This window comes from Somniosus microcephalus, chromosome 6 (assembly GCF_052327205.1).
Source record: "Somniosus microcephalus isolate GS21.2 chromosome 6, FLI_Smic_1.0, whole genome shotgun sequence".
Lineage (NCBI taxonomy): Eukaryota > Metazoa > Chordata > Chondrichthyes > Squaliformes > Somniosidae > Somniosus > Somniosus microcephalus.
Window position 1 is genome coordinate 14,933,465 of NC_140992.1, and position 23,771 is coordinate 14,957,235.

At 46.8% G+C, this 23,771-nt stretch overlaps 1 protein-coding gene across 3 annotated transcripts in view; it reads right to left on the reverse strand.

Annotated features, from left to right (window-relative positions):
* The window catches only part of LOC147115490 (rho guanine nucleotide exchange factor 26-like), a 256,726-nt gene that overhangs the window by 214,158 nt on the left and 18,797 nt on the right, over positions 1 to 23,771 (reverse strand). For all 3 annotated transcript variants that reach the window (XM_085989758.1, XM_085989755.1, XM_085989756.1), the window contains exon 3: positions 4,328 to 4,376. In XM_085989758.1, the coding sequence (XP_085845884.1) occupies positions 4,328 to 4,376 (49 nt within the window). The remainder of the gene's footprint in view (positions 1 to 4,327; positions 4,377 to 23,771) is intronic.

Here is a 23,771-nt window from a genome sequence, read left to right on the forward strand (position 1 = left end):
GCTACGGGGCAAGAGTGGAAGTGAGTGGGGCTAATGGCACAGCTCTTTAAGAGAGTCGGCACAGGCACGTCGGGCGGAATGGCCTCCTCCTGTACTGTAAGGTATGTCAGGCAACAACAGTAAACAGTGTGAATCATCATCGAATGACAAAGGGCTGTGTCCTCTGTAAGAGGAAACTAATTCACTTTAAAACCTGTACTGATGAAACGATAAGAAATGAATTGGTGCTCGTCACCAATATTGGAGGGGTGCCCAGTGTACGACACACCAATCAATGAGGTTCTTTTTAAAACACAAGGCAACTCTGGAGAGGACATTGAATATCCAACTCCTGGACTTGACCCAGGTGGCAGGTTACTTGAGAGTAATTTATTTACCAAGTTTTGCCTTTCCCGGGTCTCCTTCATGGAGAGCTGGACTTCTCCTTTGATAGGGCCACTCCATCCGAAATAAGCGTCCGCCAAATCTTCCTTTTTACTTGGGGAAGAAACATAGAAACATAGAAGATAGGAGCAGGATTAGGCCATTCGGCCCCTCGAGCCCGCTCCGCCATTCAATGAGATCATGGCTGATCATCCAAATTCAGTACCCTGTCCCTGCTTTCTCCCCATATCCCTTGATCCCTTTAGCCTTAAGAAATATATCTAACTCCTTCTTGAATATATTTAATGAATTGGCCTCAACTGTCTTCTGTGGCAGAGAATTCCACAGGTTCACCACTCTCTGGGTGAAGAAATTTCTCCTCATCTCAGCCCTAAATGGCTTACCCCTTATCCTTAGACTGTGACCCCTGGTTCTGGACTCCCCCGCCATCGGGAACATCCTTCCTGCATCTAGTCTGTCCAGGCCTGACAGAATTTTATAGGTTTCGATAAGATCCCCTCTCAATCTTCTACACTCCAGCGAGTACAAGCCCAATCGACCCAATCTCTCCTCATACGTCATTCCTGCCATCCCAGGTATCAGCCTGGTGAATCTTCGCTGCACTCCTTCCATGGCAAGAACGTCCTTCCTCAGATAAGGCGACCAAAGCTGCACACAATACTCAAGGTGTGGTCTCACCAAGGCCCTGTACAACTGCAGCAAGACATCCTTGTTCCTGTACTCGAACCCTCTTGCTGCGAAGGCCAACATACCATTTGCAGGAAGATGAGGCACAACGGTCACGTCAATGCCATCACAATTGCGTCACCTTCAAGTGACACGTCGATACATTTTGAAACTCTTCCCATTTAGTTTCATTTAGTCCGGGTAAACTTGCCTTTGTGTAACTATTCCAAAGCAACTGTTAATTCCATTGAAACGGCCTTTGTACAAACACATGAAACAAAGAAACGCAAGAACAAAGGAACAGGAAGAGGTCACTCAGCCCATCGAACCTGTTCCGCCATTCAATGAGATCACGGCTGATCTGTACCTCAACTCCATCTACCCGCCTTTGCTCCATATCCCTTAATACCCACACCCAACAAAAATCTCAGTCTTGAAATTTTCAATTGACCCCAAGCCTAGCAGCTTTTTGGGGGAGAGAGTTCCAGATTTCCACAACCCTTTGTGTGAAGAACTGCTTCCTGACATCACCCCTGAACGGCCTAGCTCTAATTTTAAAGACTTTTCCCTCTTTGTTCTGGACTCCCCCCACCAGAGGGAAAAAAATTCTCCACAATAGCAAAATACTGCGGATGCTGGAAATCTGAAATAACAACAGAAAATGCTGGAAATACTCAGCAGGCCAGGCAGCATCCGTGGAGAGAGAAATGGAGTTAACGTCTGATGAAGGGTCCCAGACCTGAAACGTTAACTCTGTTTCTCTCTGCACGGAAAAAAATTCTCTCTATCTGCCCTATCGACACTTTTAATCATCTCAATTAGATTAGCAACATGATACCAGAGGAAGCAAAGGCCTGGCAAGCAGATCTCCCTTGGGGTGGCTCGCAGCGAGTGGGCGGATAGAGCGCGCAGGGCGGGGTGGGGTTTATCAAGCGGACCACGTGGTCTTCTGGTGGAGCTCATCTCCTGCCCACCCACTTTTAGGACTCGTCTAATTTTTATCCCATTGAAATGAATGCAAATGAAAATCAGAGGCGTTCTGTAACAGGCAGGTGATTCCCTATCCGGCAGGTTATGCCCCAGGTGGGGGAAGCCCCGTGCAAATTGGTGGCAAGCACACTGAAGATTTGGAAAGAGTTTTGTGCGACGTCTCCAGGGACGCTACATAAGATTTTGCATTTGCATCGCACGTCATCCAACCCTCAAGTCATTCCCTGCTGGTTTTTCTAGTTTCTCCTGCTTCAGTTCCAATGATTTCCTGCTGAGGTGTAGTCACTGTCGTTGTGTAGGCAAATATACGAATGGCCCGCGATCACAGAATCATACAGTACAGAAGGAGGCCATTCGGCCCATTGTGCCTGTGCCGGCTCTTTGAAAGAGTTGTCCAATTAGTCCCACTCCCCCATCCCCTGCTTTTCCCCCATAGCCCTGCAAATGCCTCCTTTTCACGTATATACCCAATTCCCTTTTGAAAGTTTTTGGGCCAGTAATTCCGTTCCCAACGCGCGAGTACGGACGGTGTACTCACGCGTGTGGCCGGAGTACTCACGCGTGTTGCCGGAGGAATTGCCGGATTCCAGCATGCACAGCGCATGCGCGGGAAACCGGCATTTCCTCTCCATCGAACTAAGGGGTTAAGAGGTCCAACGCGTGCGCGCAGGACTCTGCGCGCACACGTTGAACTTCCTTCGTTTTGACAGGTTTGCGCGTGTGCAAGGGCCTGGACTTTTTGGAAATGAAAAAAGGAGGCGTAAGTAGTGGATTCTTGAAGGTAAGTGGTCTATTATTTAAAATTATTACATTTTTTCCACAGCTTCATTGTTTTTAAGGACTGTACAGTAAGGTAAGTTTATTTTTAGACCCGAATTCGTAAAAAAAAAAATTTTTCAAAAATTTTATTAATTGTTTTAAATAGTTTTTTAAAGTTATTTATAGTTTATTTAATTATTGGGATGTTTTTTAAAATTTTAATTAAAGTTAAACTAGTCTTTTGGGCGCCCGTACTTTTCATGAGTTTGACAGTCTTTACTATCCCCTCCCCTGATTGGCTGCAGAGTGCTCACCTGATCCCAGCCGACACATCGCACTAACTACGCCGCTGGATCAGGTAAGCACATCGCGCCGACATCTGAACCGGGCCTGTGACAGGAAATGCAAGCAGGCCCGGGCTTCAGATGTCAGCGCGCCGGGTGAGTGCACATCGAGGGCTTGCACACGCGGCAAGCACCCGATCCTAATTTCAGGGCCATTATTGAATCTGCTTCCACGGCCCTTTCAGGCAGCGCATTCCAGATCACAACAACTCGCTTTGTAAGTTTTTTTTCATTAATTAGTTATTCGTTTTTTTTTCATAGCGTTAGTTGGAGGAGAAATGTTGGCCAGGACCTGGGGAGAACCCTCTACTTCTATTTATTTTTAAAATTCCATTCTCGGGATGTGGGTGTCACTGGAAAGGCCGGCGTTTCTTGCCGAGCCCTAGGTGCCCTGAGAAGGTGGTGGTGGGCCCTTTTTTTTTTGACCCCACTGCAGCACCTGAACAAGCAGATGGGGCCTGCATTTAACGCTTAATCCAAAAGGGTGGCATCGCCAACAGTGCAGCAGCCCCTCAGTACTGCACTGAAGTGAGATTATGTGCTCAAGTCTCGAGTGCAAATTGGACCCACACCCTTCTGTCAGGTAGACCGTAAGGACATCCTGAGGTCAATTAGACACGAGGGACATCCTGAGGTCAATTAGACACGAGGGACATCCTGAGGTCAATTAGACACGAGGGACATCCTGAGGTCAATTAGACACGAGGGACATCCTGAGGTCAATTAGACCATGGCTAATTCGTAGGTACATCCTGAGGCAAAATCAGCACAGCCTTACAATGCCTGGAACGATGTTGATAAACTTAAGTGCCTAAGATTAGCGCATGAAGATGTGAAACCGTGTTTAGGCCAAAAATCCACTTGAGGAGCTTCTTCCAACAGAGATGGCTTGGGAAGAACATCCAAAGGAGAAGAGGGAAAATCACCTAGATTGACGCCCTTTCCTCAAGTGGATTTTTAGCCTAAGCACCGTTTGACATCTTATGGATTTAAGTTTATCAACATCCTTCCATGAAGCCCCTCCAGTAGATCTCTGTGATAGTCAGGCTCCCAGTGTGAGCAGTCACTTCACACACGCGTTAGCCTGTTTTCAGTCACGAGCCAGTTCTCTTGGATTTCCATCATGAGGAACCGCACCTCGTTAATTGAGAAATCGCAATACAAAGGGTGAACCCCACAGTTACCTTCCCCATCGAACGGGCCCTGGCTTGGCAGCTGTTTCTTCTCGTGTTCCTTTCCGCAGGAGGAGAAAAAAATAAAAGAAAGTTAGTGTTTGCGATCACCTTTCAACCAGTAACAATTCACTACACTTCATCGGAAACATTCGATGAGGCAGAGAGAGGGAGAGACGGGGAGAAAGGGAAAGTGACAGAGAAGGAGGAAGAGGAAAACGAACAGATGGAAAATAAGAAAGAACTTGCATTTATAAAGCGCCTTTCACAACCTCAGGATGTCCCAACGTGCTTCACAGCCAATGAAATACTTTTTGAAGTGCAGTCATTGTTGTAATGTAGGAAACGCGGCAGCCAATTTGCGCACAGCAAGGTCCCACAGACAGCAATGAGGTAATGACCAGATAATCTGTTTTTAGTGATGTTGGTCGAGGGCCAAATGTTGGCCCAGGACACTGGGGGAGAACTCCCCTTCGCTCCTTCGAAATAGTGCCGCGGGACCATTTACGTCCACCTGCATCGGCACCTCCGACAGTGCAGCACACCCTCAGCACTGCACTGGGAGTCTCAGCCTAGATTACGTGCTCAAGTCCCTGGTGTGGGACTTAAACCCACGATCATCTGACTCAGAGGTGAGAGAGTGCTACCAATGAGCCATGGCTGACACGTTGAGAAGGAGAATAAAGGAGAGAGTGGGAAGGAAGAGCTTCAGAAGGTTAATGAGAGGGAGGAGGTACGGTGGTAAAAAAATATATACCTAGTTATACTGGCAGGTGTCCCGTGTCATTGCCAAAGAGGAGTGGAGACAGTGGTGGCACTCTCGACATCAGCAGCACAGATTGGCTGCAGTGAGGGAAACCCAAGAGCGGAAAAGTCAACGGCTGAATGGGCTGAGAGTACAGTTACAAACACTGGTTGGACGCATTCCTGGAGGTTGCATCACATGACCTCCTGCCTCCAACCGCCCCACCCCCCATACTCCCGCCATTGGTCGACTGACTTGCCCATCCTCACGGGGCCCCACCTTCCCCACGGCCAATCAGAAAGTGAATAGTCTCTTCATGACCTGATTGGATGATTCTTGACCGTCAGTCAAACAGCTATTTCCACCCCCCACCCCTCAAGACCAATACTTTATAACTAGTAAACAAAGGTGTTCAAAGAATTTTTTTTTAAAAACACCATTTTTTTAAACACCCCCTTATGATTTTTCTCCTGGGTTTTTCTGGGCAATTCTGGAGGGTTGACAACACTAGAATAGAAATTCCGAAATGCAGGGAGGGGGCAAACAATGGAGAGAGAAGAGCAACCCAGAGGGGCACAGAGTTAGTGTGATAGCGAAGGGTGAGGAGAAGGTTACGCGGTTTCGACACAAGACAAGGAAGACAAACCTGCCTTATTGACGAATGCAAGATGTAATGGATACACATTGGGGAAATTTTCCTCTTGTGTATCTGTAGCAAAATGGAGCTTTATCAACTATTGGCAAGCTTTGCATTTGTTTCTTGAATTCTTCATTTAATATATCTTTATTATTATGTTACATTTGTAAGGGGATATAATATGGTGCTTATAATTGCGAGAATCACATGATTTTTGAGCCAATCAGAAAAGCATGACAGATTTTTTGAATGCCACTTGCATAATAAAATGTGATATCCACTACATGCAAGATTTTGAATTAGATCGTTGCAAAAACAGTGGAAAGGCATATAGGGCCAAAGATAAAAGAGAGAGAAGAGTGACAGATACATAGAAAGAAAGAAAGGCGGACAGACAGAGCGATAGATAAACAGATGAGTAGACAGATCCAAAGACAGAGAGAAAGGTAAATCGATAGACAGATAGATAGATGGATGATACACAGATAGATAGAAAGGCAGACATCACACACCCCTCGGATGGTGCATAGCAGAGTAACTTCTGTCCTCTTTACATTACAGAACTCGAAACAGTTCCATTGTTTAATTGATTCCATTGGTGCCACACTTGCCCTGTTTATACGGCAAACACGATTTTAAATTAATTGCAAATGTTCAACTGCGCAGTTAGCACAGGGGAGCAGTGGGGAGCTCCGTTTAAGCAGGCAGTGCTGAAATCACCCTGCTGGCCCTCATGAGGAGGCTGTGGGCTCTGCCCGCCTGTAACCAGAGCCACGGTGGACAATCCGATGCCAACAGGAGCCACTGAGCTGTGCCGTGAGTTGCCGTTTGCCATCAGAGGGACGCGACGACACCCTCTGCTCCCAAAGAGGCTTTAGTGGGCCCATCACCACTGGTGCTGGGCTGGCCACGTAGGGAAGTCCAACTGACAGCACACATGAAATCATGGGGGAAACAAAAGGGTTCGATAATCTGAACCTTTAGATTAGATACAGCACAGAAAGAGGCCATTTGGCCCATCGTGCCTGTGCCAGCTCTTTGAACGAGCGTTCCAATTAGTCCCACTCTCCCTGCGCTTTCCCAATAGCCCTGCAAATGTTTTTCCCCTTCAAGTATTTTTTTATTTGTTCCTGGGATGCAGGCGTCGCTGGCAAGGCCAGCATTTATTGCCCATCCCTAGTTGCCCTTGAGAAGGTGGTGGTGAGCCGCCTTCTTGAACCGCTGCAGTCCGTGTGGTGAAGGTGCTCCCACAGTGCTGTTAGGGAGGGAGTTCCGGGTTTTGACCCAGCGATGATGAAGGAACGGCCGATATATTTCCAAGTCAGGATGGTTTGTGACTTGGAGGGGAACTTGGAGGCGGTGGTGTTCCCAGGTGCCTGCTGCCCTTGTCCTTCTAGGTGGAAGAGGTCGCGGGTTTGGGAGGTGCGGTTGAAGTATTTATCCAATTCCCTTTCTGGAAGTTATTATTGATCCTGCTTCCACCACCCTTTCAGGCAGCGCATTCCGGATCATACTCCTCATTTCAGGGCATTAGGTACTTTCTGACATTATACGCTCAACCTGTTCTATTGATGTTATTCAGTGCTGGGTCAGTTTGTGTGCTGCGCCCGATACCCAAGGTATGCCGTGTCACATATGATAAATGGAGTAATGGGAAAATGGAATTGAGGTGCAAATCAGCCATGATCTAATTGAATGGCAGAGCAGGCTCGAGGGGCCGAATGGCCTCCTCCTGTTCCTAATGTTCCAGTGATAAATATTCATGTCATGCCACAGCTTTGCTGAGAGATATTAACTGTGATAGAGGATGCCTCTGTGCACTAGAAACATAGAAGATAGGAGCAGGAGTAGGCCATTCGGCCCCTCGAGCCTGTTCCGCCATTTAATGAGATCATGGCTGATCATCCAAATTCAGTACCCTGTCCCTGCTTTCTCCTCATATCCCTTTAGCCTTAAGAAATATATCCAACTCCTTCTTGAATATATTTAATGAATTGGCCTCTACTGCCTTTTGTGGTAGAGAATTCCACAGGTTCACCACTCTCTGGGTGAAGAAATTCCTCCTCATCTCTGTCCTAAATGGCTTACCCCTTATCCTTAGACTGTGACCCCTGGTTTTGGACTCCCCGGCCATCGGGAACATCTATCCTGCATCTAGTCTGTCTAGTCCTGTTAGAATTTTATAAGTTTCAATGAGATCCCCTCTCATTCTTCTAAACTCCAGCGAGTGAGTATAAGCCCAATCGACCCAATCTCTCCTCATACGTCATTCCTGCCATCCCAGGTATCAGTCTGGGGATAGGCTGCTGATTTTAGCAAATGTAAAGGAAGTAAAATGTCACGGTAGAGAGACTAGAGAAACGGAGATTGTTCTCTTTAGAGCAGAGAAGCTTAAAGGGAGAGTTAATAGAGGTGTTGAAAATTGATAGAGTAAATAAGGAGAAACTGTTTCCACTGGCAGGAGGGTCGGTAACCAGAGGACGTGGATTTAAAATAATTGCCAAAAGAACCACAGAGGGAGATGAGAAGGCATTATTTTATGCAGCGAGTTATGATGATCTGGAATGCACTGCCTGAAAAGGCAGTGGAAGCAGATTCAATGGTAACTTTCAAAAGGAAATTGGATATATGCTGGAAAAGGAAAAAGGGCTATGGGGAAAGTGCGGGGGAAGTGGGATAATTGGACAGCTCTTTCAAAAAGCCGGCACAGGCATGATGGGCCGTATGGCCTCCTTCTGTGCTGTATCATTCTAAGGATCAATGTTGTGAGGCAAGGCGCCCAAGTGCAGAGCTTGATTCAACTGGAGTGTGAAGCAGAGAATCGGGCGCGAAGGTCTCCAAACCTGAATTGCGGTGCTCCCGATTCTCCGGCAATTCAAAAAAATCAGGAGGATTGCGAGTTGGGAATGCCTACTCCGTTCCCCGATTCTGCATTCCATTCGAGAAAGGAGTGGAGCCTCATAAAATTTTCTTTCTGAAGCTAATTAAAAAAAAAAAGCCATGGCATTCCCCTGGTGACTCTGGTGTAGCACCGAGCCATACTGAGCAGGACACTCCCAGCACCAGTCCCATTGGTCACGGTTAGGGTGAACACGGATCGAGCGATTGTGGAGTAAGCCATCACTCAATGGCCCAGTAATTCCTGTCACAGCGCATGAGTACGGACGGGGTACTCACGCGTGTGCCAGGAGGAATTGCCGGTTTTCAGCATGCACAGCGCATGCGCTGAAAACCGGGATTTCCTGTCCTCTGACCCAAGAGGTTAAGAGGCTGAACGCATGCGTGGTATTGGGCAGCGCGTGCGACTTGGATTTCCTGTATTTTTACAGATTTGCGCATGTGTAAAGGGCTCCGGTTTTTAAGCATTGAAAAACCACACGTAAGTACTTAGTTTTACAGGTAAGTGGTCTTTTAGTACAATTTAGAATTTTTTTTTCCACAGGTTTATTATTTTAAAAGAATCTACAGTAAGGTAAGTTTAGTTTTAGACCCTATTTTTTAAAAATTTATTTTTTTCAAAAATTTGATTAATTGTTTAAAATAATTTTTTTAAGTTATTCATAGTTAATTTAATTATTGTGATGCTTTTTAAAATTTTATTTAAAGTTTAAGTAGTGTTTTGGGGTGCAGTACTTTTCATGAGTTTGACAGTCTTTACTATCAAACTTATGAATGAAGTTTCCCCTCCCCTGATTGGCTGAACAGTGCTCACCTGATCCCAGCCGGCACATCGCACTAACTACGCCGCTGGGTCAGGTTAGCACAGCGCGCCGACATCAGAACCGGGCCACTGACAGGAAATCCACTGCGGGCCAGGTTTCAGATGTCGGCGCGCCGGGTAAGTGCACATCGGGGGCTTGCACGCGCGGCAAGCCCCCGACACCAAGTTCTGGGCCATTGGTTCTGACTTTTGCCTCGGAGTCACACGGTCGTGGGTTCAAATCCCACTCCAGGGACTTGAGCGCATAAACCTGGTTGACGATTCAGTGCAGCACTGTGGGAGCGCTGCTCTGTCAGAGGTGCTGTCTTTCAGATGAGAGATTAAACCGAGGCCCCATCTGCTCCCTCGGGTACATGCAAAAAATTCCATGGCATTATTTGGAAGAGGAGCAGGGGAGTTCTCCCCGATGTTCTGGGCCAATGGGCCAGAACTTCGGGTCCCCACGGGTGAGTACGCGCTGGGTACTCGCGCGTAGGCCCAACGAAAGTGCCGGTTTCGTGCATGCACTGCGCATGCGCGGGAAACCGGAACTTCCGTTCCCTTAAAGGAAGGGGTTCACAGGTCGAACGAGAGGCAGCGCGTACGCCTGGAACTTCCGTGTTTTTTCCAGGTTTTTCCGGGAGGGTAAGTCTCCAGGAGCTACGCTTATAAAAAGCAGTCGCAAGGCCTGCTTTTAACAAGGTAAGTGGTGAATTAATTAAAATTAAAACATTTTTTCCACAGGTTTATTATTTTTAAATACTTTAAAGAAGTTTATTTTTAGCCCCGTTAGAAACTGTAATTAATTTTTTCAAAAATTTAAATTATTGTTTAAAATAGTTATTTTAAAAATGTGATTTAAAAAAAAAATTATTTGAAGTTTTAGTGATGTTTTGGGGCTGAATTGTATTCATAGATTTGACAGCTCTTCCTGTCAAATCTATGAATACAGATTCCCTGCTACCATTGGCTCCCCATGGCCCGCGTAATCCCAGGGGACGCTTCGAACTAACTGCGCCCCTGGGATACGCAAGCACTGCGCGCCGGCAGCTGGAGGAGGCCCAGGATCGGAATCCCACGCGGGACCACAGCACAATGGCCGGCACGCTAGGTAAGTGCAGGTCGGAGGCTTGCACCCGCGGGAAGCCCCCGACCCGAATTTCTGGATTTATTCCTCAGCCAACAGCACTAAAAAACAGATTATCTGGACATTATCTCATTGCTGTTTGTGGGATCTTGCTGTGTGCAAAATTGGCTGCCGCGTTCCCTACATTACATGACCACACTTCAAAAAGTACTTCACTGGCTGTGAAGCGCTTTGGGACATCTTGAGGTGATGAAAGGCGCTATAGAAATGCAAGTTCTTCCTTCCTCCTAATGCTAACCCTAACACAGTGCTCAGCTATTTGAGCAGAAGTAGGGGGCTTCGAATGATCACAGCGAGCCCTCGCTAGGAGAAGAATAAAAAATGGACAGGGTTCCCACGCCGAATCGTGATGCAGTGTCTCTTGCTGAAATGTGGTGTTGGCTGAGAACAGGATCACTTGTGATAGTTCCCATGGCCCAGCAGCCTACCGACGCCCAGTTGAGTAAAGTCACAGAGGGCTGCTGGCTCCTGTACAACAAATAGCTCAGCACGAGGAGTGTGTGAGAGGAGGCGAGAAAGTTGGAAAAGAAATCAAAGAAATTGCGTATTTAAAAAGTCTACTTGGGACTCTCCGATATTACCACTGGCACTTCGCCAAGAAGTTTGCATTATTTTAGCAAGTCTCATGTTGGGCAGGATGCTGAAGGAAGACAATTTACTGGGGGCGGGGTACAATTCCCGGGAGCCTCTCCGAGATGATGATAATCGCAGCGTTCCCCGACCTCTGACCTCTTGAGTATCTCCCATCGCAACCAAAAAAGATAAAACTCTCTTCCCTTCCGGTGCAAAAGGTCAATTCGAGCGGGGAGTTTGTTTTTTTAAATACATTCCTGGGATGTGGGCGTCGCTGGCGAGGCCAGCATTTATTGCCCGTCCCCAATTGCCCTCGAGAAGGTGGTGCTGAGCCGCCTTCTTGAACAGCTGCAGTCCGTGCGGTGAAGGTGCTCCCACAGTGACTTTGTCGTAGTGGTTTGATACATGGCTGGGCCATTTCAGAGGGCAGTTAAGAGTCAACCACATTGCTGTGGGTCTGGAGTCACATATAGGCCAGGGCAGGTGAGGACAGCAGGTTTCCTTCCCTAAAGGACACTGGTGAACCAGATGGGTTTTTACGACAATGCGATAGTTCCATGGTCATCATTACTGATACTAGCTTTTATTTTTTAATTCCAGATTCATTTAATTAACAGAATTTAAATTCCCCAGCTGCCGTGGTGGGATTTGAACTTACCTCTCCGGATCATTAGTCCAGGCCTCTGGATTACAGGTCCAGTGACATACGCGGCCAGAGCACAGGTTTCCCACACTGGCTCAGCCCCAACTGAGCACAGGAGTCTGCATTTGGCAGTGAGCTGCCGTCTCAGAGAGGACGCTGGGAGCTGGCATTGTCTCGGCAGAATGCCTGCTTCGAGCGTGCTGCCCTGTGAAGGTTTTAAACACTCTGCTGGGCAAAGTGCCAAGGGGTGGGGTGGGGGGAGGTGCAAGGAGGGGGGCGGGTGAGAAGCGCTGCCAGCAACCTGGGCTCCTTAAACTTGTAAAAGCCACAGGCCATCCATTTAACCCATATTCAGCAGCACTCGTTAAAAGTAATAAGATTCTTTAAAGAAGTCATGAAAGAAATCTGGCTTTGTTTAGACGCGTACATGTTTTTCATGGCGGCTGACGAAGTGAGTGCACATACACTTATTCATTCCTCACACACAATGTCGGGTTCCTCAGTGAGGTGCAGTGCAGTTTATTTTTGTGAGCTAAGGGCATGAAGGGATATTGAGCCAATGCGGGAAAATGCAGCTACGCTGCAGATCAGCCCTGAGCCAAAAAAGAGCCCGCATTTATATAGCGCCTTTCACGACCTCAGCAAGTCCCAAAGAGCTTTCAGCCAATGAAATACCTTTGAAGTGCAGTCGCTGATGGAATGTAGGAAACGCGGCAGCCAATTTGCGCCCAGCAAGATCCCACTAACAGCAATAAGATTAAGAAAAACAGAAAGAAAGACTTGCATTTATATAGCCCCTTCCACAACCTCAGCACATCCCAAAGCGCTTTTACAGCCAAAGAAGCATTTTTGACATGTAGTTTATGTTGTAAAGTAGGATACACGGCAGCCAATTTGCGCACAGCAAGATCCCACTAACAGCAAGTTTTAAGTGTTGGTTGAGGGATAAATGTCGGCCAGGACACCGTCTAATTGAATGGCGGAGCAGGCCCCAAGGGGTTGAATGGCGGAGCAGGCCCCAAGGGGTTGAATGGCCTCCTCCTGTTCCTAATGTCACTACTACGTTACTTACTATGCTTAGAATCGCAGAATTGATACAGCACAGAAGGAAGCTATTGGGCCCATCATGCCTGTGCCTCTCTGTCCTTGACGGTGCACCTTCCTACAACCTGAGAAGAGCACCCACCACTGTGATGTCTAACATTTACCAAACCAGATGCCCTCTGTTGCATTGCCAGACAAAATTCCCAGTTCCATCCTAAATTGGGGGCAATTTCATTCCTTACACTTGTGCCCACATGTCCCAGCACCCACTCTTCCAAATCTGGCTTGTTGGGACATTCCCCCCTTCTCTATCCTCCTACCACCACCTCACCTACTCCATCATTGGTGGCAGAGCCCTCCATCACCATGGCCCTTCACGCTGAAGTTCTCTTCCTAAACCCTTCGTCCTGCCATCTCCCTCCCCAACTTCAAAAGTCTCCTCAGAACTTACTGCTTTGACCATAGAGTCACCTCCCCTAAACTCTTCTACTTACTACTCGGATCCCACCTCTCCCACTCTAAAGCGCCTTGGGATGTGCAGACCCCATATCCACTCCATCACCTACTTCCACCTCTGTAACATCACCCAACACCGCCCCTGCCTCAGCTCATCTGCTGCTGAAACCCTTATCGTGCCTTTGTTACCTCTAGCCTTGACTGTTCCAACGCTCTCCAGGCCGGCCTCGCATCTACCACCTTCCATAAAATTGAGCTCATCCCAAACTCTGCTGCCTGTATCCTAACTCGCACCAAGTCCCGTTCACCCATCACCCCCTGTGCTCGCTGACCTGCACTGGCTCCCGGTCACGCGATGCCTCAGTTCTAAAATTCTCATCCTTGTGTTCAAATCCCTCCATGGCCTCGCCCCTCCCTATCTCTGACACCTCCTCCAGCCCTACAACCATCCGAGATCTCTGCGCTCCTCCAATTCTGGTCTCTTGCGCATCCCCGATTTTCATCGCTCCACCATTGGCAGCCGTGCCTTCAGCTGCCTGGGCCCTAAACTCTGGAATTCCCTCCCTCAACCTCTCCACCTCTCCATCACACTCTCTTCCTTTAAGGCGCTCCTTAAAACCTACCTCTTTGACCAAGCTTTTGGTCACCTGCCCTGATATCTCATGTGGCTCGGTGTCAAATTTTGTTTGCTAACGGTCCTGTCGGAAACATGTCAGCCAATTTGCGCACAGCAAGCTCCCACAAACAGCAATGGGATAATGACCGGATTATCTGTTTTAGGTGTTGCTTGAGGGATAAGTGTTGGCCACAACTCCCCCTGCTTTTCTTCAAATAGTGCCATGGGATCTTTTACATCCACCCGAGAGGGCAGACGAGGCCTTGGGTTTAACGTCTCATCCGAAAGACGGCACCTCTGACAGTGTTGCACTCCCTCAGTACTGGAGGTAGCCTAGAATTTTGTGCTCAAGTCCCTGGAAGCCCCAAAATGGGCCAGAAATTCGAGTCCCCACGGGTGAGTACGCGCTGGGTACTCACGCGTAGGCCCAACGAAAGTGTCGGTTTCGTGCATGCACTGCACATGCGCGGGAAAACGGAACTTCCGTTCCCTTGAAAGAAGGGGTTCAGAGGTCGAACGCGTACACTGGAGAGGCAGCGCGTGCGCCTGGAACTTCCGTTTTTTTAGCCGGTTTCTCCGGGAGGGTAAGTCTCCAGGAGCTACGCTTATAAAAAGCAGTCGAAAGGCCTGCTTTTAACAAGGTAAGTGGTGAATTAAGTAAAATTAAAACATTTTTTCCACAGGTTTATTATTTTTAAATACTTTAAGAAAGGTAAGTTTATTTTTAGCCCGGTTAGAAACTAATTAATTTTTTCAAAAATTTAAATTGTTTAAAATAGTTATTTTATGTAATTGATAGTTATTTTAAAAATGTGATTTAAAAAAAAATTATTTGAAGTTTTAGTTATGTTTTGGGGCTGAATTGTATTCATAGATTTGGCAGCTCTTCCTGTCAAATCTATGAATACAGATTCCCTGCTACCATTGGCTCTCCATGGCCCATGTGATCCCAGGGGACGCTTCGAACTAACTGCGCCCCTGGGATACGCGAGCACTGCGCGCCGGCAGTTGGAGCAGGCCCAGGATCGGAATCCCACGCGGGCCCGCAGCTCAACGGCCGGCACGCTAGGTAAGTGCAGGTCGGAGGCTTGCGCCCGCGGGAAGCCTCCGACCCGAATTTCTGGGCCAATAACACCAATGCTGGTCACAGCCTCTGTTTTTGCAGCAGGTATGAATCAGGTGGCACCAGTGCACAGCACCATGTCAAGAAATGGTTCCTCCTGCAGTTATCATCTGCTCCAGCAATGTCCCGCCTCCACCTGACCTCAGCCAGAAGGTCAAGATGCTCTCATTGCTGAGAAAGAGACAGACAATGACAGAGAGAAAAAGAGAAACAGAGACAGAGACAAAAGAGAGAGACAGGGAAACAGAGGGAGAGAGAGAGAGCGAGACAGTGAGAAAGAAGAGATAAACAGAGATAGAGAGAAACGGAGTCAGAGGGAGAGACTGAGAAAGAGAGACAAATGAAAGAGAAAGAATCATGGAATCATAGAACGGTTACAGCACAGAAAGAGGCCATTCGGCCCGTCGAGCCCGTGCCGGCCCTCTACAAGAGCACTTCAGCTAGTCCCACTCCCCCGCCCTTTCCCCGTAGAAACAGAGGAAAGGATGGGGAAAGAAAGAGAGAAAGAGAGAGAAAAGGTTGGTAGGAACTAGGGTTGCAAAGGGGTGGGAAGTTTCCGGTAAATTTCTGGAAATTTTCCACGGGAAGTTTGGCTTGGGAATTTTGGGAATTTTGGGAATTTTGCCCAAAAAAGCACATGCTAGCATAATATTATTTTTTTTGTATTTCTTTCTTTTTTTACCACAGGTCCTCTCTTAAAATTACTAACAGAGATGGAATCTTAATTATTAAGGAATTTCTTAATCAATATATGTTTATCTTCTTACTTGGCTTGTTTTAATAATTACAAGTTTTGTGTGTGACTGTGAACAAATGTGTCCTGATTGGTTGGATGAGTGGATGAGCGATTAGCTCCCTCTATTTGTAATATTTGCATATCGAATTGTGATTGGCCTGCAGGCATCTGTAAGACTGCTATAGTTTTTTTAAGATCCAGGTTAGGGGTCCTGAGGGAAGTCATTTTGTTTTCTGCTGATGTTGTGATGATGCAGTAAGTAAATCAGACTTTATACCAAATAAACCAGTTACTTGTTGAACTCTGTTGTCCTTCAATTTAAAATATACAAAATAATACACTATTGGTGATGTAGCGTCGTGTGTGTACAGGTCATGCTTCCATCACATGGAGCATCAGCAAAAATGTACTCACCCTGTTGCAATCGTGCTGATCGACCGCAGTTCGACACAGAGATGAATGCCCTTTATTTCTCTGCATAGAACAATGCCACGTTTACCGTCAGATGTGTGGAAGCATTTTACCCCAGGCATCAAAGATGGAAAGACAGTGTACATGTGCAAACACTGTAGAAAGCCATATGTAAAGAATGCCACAAAGATGCAGCAGCATTTATCCAAATGCAACAACTTCACTCATATTACGTTTATTGGGTGCGCAGCTCATGGGTTTAACCTGCTCCTCAAGGACATCATGGGTTTGAGAACCATGGAAGCACTGTACAAGAGAGCCAAGCAAGTTGTTAAGTATGTCAGGGGAAAACAGGTAGTTGCAGCAACCTACAACTCCAAGCAAATGACAAAGAACAAGAACACCACACTGAAGCTGCCCAACAACACTAGATGGGGTGGTGTTGTCATAATGTACAACAGCCTTCTGGAGGGTAAGGAGTCGCTGCAAGAAATGGCAATATCCCAGTCTGGGGATATGGAAACCACCATCAAGAAAATACTGCTGGATGATGTGTTTTGGGAGAGAGTGGTTAGCAGCCTTAAACTACTCTCACCAGTAGCATCTGCAATTGCTCAGATTGAAGGAGATGACGCTGTCTTGTCAGATGTTCTCAGGCTTTTTACTGATTTAAAAGAACAAATCAGCATTGCCCTACCCACATCCCTGCTGCTCAAAGCAGAGGAGAAGGCAATTGTTCAATTCATACAGACGCGTCAAGAATTTTGTGTCAAGCCAATTCATGCTGCAGCATACATGCTGGACCCAAAGCATGTTGGGAGACCAATACTTTCTGGAGAACAGATCAACAGCGCTTACAGTGTGATTTCTACCCTCTCACGCCACCTCAATCTGGATGTGGGCAAAGTTCTGGGAAGTCTGGCAAAGTTCTCTACCAAGCAAGGTCTTTGGAATGGGGATGGGATATGGGAATCATGCAAGCATATCAGTGCACATACCTGGTGGAAGGGACTTTGTGCATCTGAGGCCCTGTCACCTATTGCATCGGTGATACTCCAAATCCCACCTTCATCAGCGGCCTCTGAACGAAACTGGTCACTTTTTGGGAATACGCATACAAAGGTGCGCAACAGGCTGACTAACAAGAAAGTGGAGAAACTGGTGGCTATCCGGGCGAACCTACAACTTATTGAGCCAGATACAGAAGTGTCCACCACACAGCTAGACAGTGACACAGAGGAGGAAATGGACACATCAGAGCCAGAGTCAGAGAATCAGGAGGAGCAATGAGGAGTAGAAGACTCAGAGACTCATGCGTAGAAGACTCAAAGGGACAAAATAAGGACAAATTACAGGCTAAATAAGCTGACGCTCTTTTTATTTTATTTTAGATGGGTCTTTTTTGTGGGGGTTCAATAAAGTTCAAAATTATAACCTAAATAAAGTTTTGAAAGCCTGTTTTTATTTGTATGGAACAGTATGTCTATTTTGACGACAAAGATAATATAAGGGTCAGAGACAAAAACCATCAGTGTGCAAAAAAACTCTAAATTCCCATAAATTCCCATAAATTCCCCAAATTCCCATAAATTCCCAAAAATTCCCATGGAAAGTTTCCTCTTTTAAAAATTCCCAGAATTTTGCAACCCTAGTAGGAACAAAACAAGAGACAAAGAAAGATGTTGTTCTGTGTAGTAGAAATAAGACACGGGATGAAAAACAGTTGCATTTTCCAAGTTTCAGCTCCAGCACAGACAGCACCTGCAGCCAACCTCATTTGCCAACTCAGGAGCAGGCTGTGCCCCCAGCTGTTCCAGCAACTCAGCATGTCTGGAACACTCGGCCAGAGATCAGCACATACCACGTAACTACTCAGTATCACGTCGAAGTAAACCCGCACAGCAGCCCCTAAATAAACACCTTGCTTCCGGTACAATGCTTCCCCCTCTAGACCAGCAGGCAGTGATCCATAAAGAAAGGTAAGTTTATTTTTAGCCCAGTTAGAAACTGTAATTAATTTTTTCAAAAATTTAAATTATTGCTTAAAATTGTTATTTTATGTAATTTATAGTTATTTTGAAAATGTGATTTTTAAAAAAAAAATTATGTGAAGTTTTAGTTAGGTTTGGGGCTGAATTGCATTCATAGATTTGACAGGTCTTCAGAGACTCCAGAGACTTGAGCACAAAAATCTAGACTGACACTCCCAGTGGCAGTGCTGAGGGAGTGCTGCACTGTTGGAGGTGCCGTCTTTCAGATGAGACGTTAAACCGAGGCCCCGTCTGCCCTCTCAGGTGGACGTAAAAAATCCCAGGGCACTATTTCGAACAAGAGCAGGAGGGTTATCCCTGGTGTCCCGGGCCAATATTTATCCCTCAATCAACATCATTAAAAAACAGATAATCTGGTCATTATCACATTGCTGTCTGTGGGAGCTTGCTGTGCACAAATTGGCTGACGCGTTTCCTACACTGCAGTTGCCACCAGCAAGACGAGTCCCCCACTTTCAACAATGACTTGCATTTATATAACGTCTTTAATGTAGTAAGATTTTTTTAACAAATCGTAAAAATACAAGGTAGAAGAAGGCGGCTTCCATTCAGAGCCCATGAACAGGTTTGTTTTTAATAGGGAACAAACTGTTTCGGTTAAAGGGAGATTACATTTCCACCCCAATGCACCACAGTGATTTACGCTGACTTTGCACCCCCTAGGCACTTCACAGGAGGATTACCAGACAAAAGAAGGAGACAGTACGACAGGTGACCAAAAGACTGGCCAAAGAGACGTGTTTTAGGGAGCGTCTTAAGGATAGAGCGGTAAAGAGGCGGAGAGGTTTAGGGAGGGATTAGAGAAAGCTTAGGGCCCAGGCAGCTGAAAGTACGGCCGCCAATGGTGGAGTGAAGGAAATTGGGGACGTGCGTTTGGAGCCTCTGGTTCTTTTGTCAATCGCCTTAAATCTGTGCCCTCTGGTTACCGACCCTTCTGCCACTGGAAACAGTTTCTCCTTATTTACTCTGTGAAAACCCTTCATGATTTTGAACACCTCTATCAAATCGCCCCTTAACCTTCTCTGCTGTAAAGAGAACGACCCCGGTTTCTCTACTGCCTCCCCGTAACTGAAGTCTTTCATCCCTGGTACCATGCTTGTAAATCTCTTCTGTACCCTCTCCAAACCGTTGACATCCTTCCTAAAGTGTCGTGCCCAGAATTGGACAATACTCCAACTGGGGCCTCACCTCATATAACCAGGCTTGTTACAGATTCACAGGATTTTAGTACATGATATTTGTGAGTGATTAACAGGGTCACATGACTAGCAGGTGCAAAGTCAGTGTAAATCACTGTGGTGCACTGGGGTGGAAATATAACCAAAACAGTTTGTTCCCGATTCAAATCAAAATGTTAAAACAAACCTACTTCTTGCACCTTGTACCTTTTGAGATTTTCTTTTTTTAATTATTCACGTAGCTCTCTCCCCGGGCCAAGTACCATCCCCTGGCAGAGATGGACGAGTCAACGACTCACTCTCGGCTCTCCGCCAATTGGGATTGACAACGGCCAGCTAAAAATCAGACTGGGTTACTGCCCCTTCGGACTGCTGCCACTTTTCCAACCCACAGAATCTCGTGGCACAGAAGGAGGCCAATCGGCCCATGCCAGCTCTTTGAAAGAGCCATCCAATTAGTCCTACTAATCTCCTGCTCTTCCCCCATAGCCCTGCAAATCTTTCTTTTTCCAAGTACTTATCCAATTCCCCTTTGAACCCCAATGGTACAGTGGAGAGGTGTGTGTCCTGGCTTGTATTGGGTTAATTCATCTATAGAGAAATAATCTGATGTTTAATGATGTTGATTGGTTAATATTGGTCAGTAGACAAAGAGAACTCCCTGCTCTTCGAAATAGTGCCATGGGGTCGTTACGTCCACCTGAGAGAGCAGACGGGGCCTCGGTTTAACTTCTCATCCAAAGGACGGCACCTCCGACAGTGCAGCACTCCCTCAGCACTGCACTGGAGTGTCAGCCTGGATTATGTGCTCAAGTCCCTGGAGTGGGACTTGAACCCACAACCTTCTGACCCAATAGTGCTACCCACTGAGCCACAGCTGACACAATGCTTATCAGTGGTTAGGTAAAACCAAATAGATAAGAATCTATTAGAGCAGGAGATCATACAATGAGTCCTGATTTCAACGTAGTCTACTCTTAGTTCCAAGTTACTTAATTCAAATCATCTGACAATTCAATTTTTCCCTCCAAAAAACAAACTGAATTATCAGGAGTATTACATCGACATCGGCCTAGATTTTCAGTGAGCCGTGAGGCGGGCATTTAGGCGTGCGGGGGGCAAAAATCCCGAATTCGGGGGTCCCGACACCATCCTGCCCAAAACCCACCTTCACGTAAGTTTCAAAGGAGGCGGGTACCCGCCCCGCACTGGGACCCGCCGACCCGAGGCGGGAAGGGATTAGTGCCAATTAACTGCCTGTTAACAGGTAGTTAACAGGCAGTTTTTAGCCTAATCCCTATTTTGAGGGGTGTCGTGTGGGATTCCCGACGGCTCCAAACCACGCCAGGTTAGAGCAGGCGGGCTGTCAGGTTGAAGGACTTGGAGGGGTCGCGATGTCGGTGTTCAGGTGAGTGATGGGTGCATGAGTGCAAAGGTAAGTGTGTTTGGTGTGTCTAAAGCGTGTAAAGAAGTTTAAATTACCTGTACTTACCTTAACAGCCTTTCTTCCTCTAGGCGTCGGGAGTCCATCACTCAGCCGGCACTGAAAGCTGAATGGCTGCGATCTGTCAAAAGTGACAGCCTTCAGCTTTCAGTGCCGGTGAGAGTTCTAACTGAGTCTGTGTAGAAGGACTCAGGTTAGAAGTCAGACTGTCAGTGTTTGACAGCTTCAAACAGCTGTGAAACACTGATATTTCATCTGTCAGGACCTCTTGACAGATGAAATTTCAGTCTGTGACGTCACCTGTTGCCGGGTGGCCCTTAGTTGGCCTGCTGAGCCCGCTGGGCGGGCTCAACAAAGTCAATCAAGGGAAAATCGTGTGGATTGGCCGGACGTCAATGGAGGCGGGACTAAAACCCAAAAGTTCCGATCCCGCCTCCTTCCCGACTGCTGAATGAAAATCCAGCCCGCGAGTCTACAGCACAGAAACAGGCCTTTCGGCCCAACTATTCTATGCTGGTGTGTATGCTCCACACGAGCCTCCTCCCACCCTACCAACATATCCCTCTATTCCTTTCTCCCTCATGTATTTATCTAGCTTCCCCTAAAAGGCACCTCTGCTATTCACCTCAACCACTCCCTTGTGGTAGTGGACTGAAGTGAGGATGAAGGAAGGAACAGGAGGGTGTGCGATGGTACATTATTCATTCTATCACCTACATCCTTAAACAATATCAGTCTAGTAGCTAACACCAAAAATATGTGTCAGCTTTAAACAGGAAATATAAACTCTGCCTGTAAAGAATACCAAGTGGGCTGAAGCGACACATGACACTAATTGAATCTGGAGTTGCTGTTGTAAATTGCCCCAGCTTTGATCTTGCTGCTCATCAGGACTCAAGCACATCCTTGACTCAATTACAGTCTTCAATCTCACTGTCAGCCATCTATTATCCAATGTGCATCAGACCAAATATGGCCCCAGACGGTTATAAATTTAGGATTGCCCACCCTTCAGGATTGCCCTGGAGTCTCCAGGAATTCACGATTAATCCCCAGACTGGGCTTATATTCTCCAGAGTTTAGAAGAATGAGAGATGATCTCATTGAGACATACAAAATTCTTACAGGCCTTGACAGGGTCAATGCAGGGAGGATGTTTTCCCTGGCTGAGGAGACTAGAACCAGGGGTCACAGTCTCAGAATAAGGGGTCAGCCATTTTGGACTGAGATGAGGAGAAATTTCTTCACTCAGAGGGTGGTGAATCTTTGGAATTCTCTACCCCAGAGGGCTGTGGAGGCTGAGTCGTTGAGTATATTCAAGACAGAGATCGATGGATATTTAAATATTAAGGGATATGGGGATGGTGCAGGAAAGTGGAGTTGAGGTCGATGATCAGCCATGATCTTATTGAATGGCGGAGCAGGCTCGAGGGGCCAAATGTCCAACTCCTGCTCCGATTTCTTATGTTCTTATATTATCCAGAACACTGCTGCGAGCAACCCAGGAGACAAAAAAATCACTGGTGCATTAAATAAAAGTGTTTTTAAAAAAAAAATTCTTTGAACACTTGTATATACAGTATTAGTTGCAGGAAATGGGGGCGAACAATGCTGTTTGACTGACAGTCCAGAATCATCCTATTGGGTAACAAAGAGTCTATTTGCTGTGCGATTGGCCGTGGGAAGGTAAAGTGGCGTGAGGGTGGATGTGTTGAGCAACCAATGGCAGGAGTGTGGAGGCGGGGCGGTTGGAGGAGGGACCTCAGTGATGAAACCTCCAGGACCACACCTTAGGAAGGACATATTGGCCTTGGAGGGAGTGCAGAGTGATACCTGGACTCCAGGTGTTAAATTATGAGGAGAGGTTACACAAACTCTACAGCCCTCTGGACTCAACATAGAGTTCAACATAGAAACATAGAAGATAGGAGCAGGCCACTCGGCCCCTCGAGCCTGCTCCGCCATTCAATGAGATCATGGCTGATGATCCAAGTTCAGTACCCTGTCCCCTGCCTTCTCCCCATATCCCTTGATCCCTTTAGCCTTAAGAAATATATCCAACTCCTTCTTGAATATATTTAATGAACTGGCCTCCACCGCCCTCTGTGGCAGAGAATTCCACAGGTTCACCACTCTCTGGGTGAAGAAATTCCTCCTCATCTCAGTCCTAAATGGCTTACCCCTTATCCTTAGACTGTGACCCCTGGTTCTGGACTCCCCGGCCATCGGAAACATCCTTCCTGCATCTAGTCTGTCCAGGCCTGACAGAATTTTATAGGTTTCGATGAGATCCCCTCTCAATCTTCTAAACTCCAGCGAGTATAAGCCCAATCGACACAATCTCTCCTCATACGTCATTCCTGCCATCCCAGGTATCAGCCTGGTGAATCTTTGCTGCACTCCCTCCATGGCAAGAACGTCCTTCCTCAGATAAAGCGACCAAAACTGCACACAATACTCAAGATGTGGTCTCACCAAGGCCCTGTACAACTGCAGCAAGACATCCTTGTTCTTGTACTCGAACCCTCTTGCTACGAAGGCCAACATACCATTTGCCTTCTTAACCGCCTGCTGCACCTGCATGCTTACCTTCAGCGACTGGTGCACAAGAACACCCAGGTCTCTTTGCACTTCCCCTTCTCCCAATCTATTGCCATTCAAATAATAATCTGCCTTCCTGTTTTTGCCACCAAAGTGGATAACAATTTCAGATCATAACCTGGCCCCTATCACATATTATATATAATATATATATATATATTTAAAAAAATTTTAATCCACACTTTCGTCTGGCCTTCTTTCTTCCCTCCCACATGGAGGGAAGCTGTCCATCATTCTGCCAGCGCCATTCACACTTCATCCAGAGCCATCCTTTGTTCCTTTAACCTGTCCCATCACCACCTCCTCTGGCCTTCAATATCTCTTTACCTCTCCTGCATTCTATCCTATCAC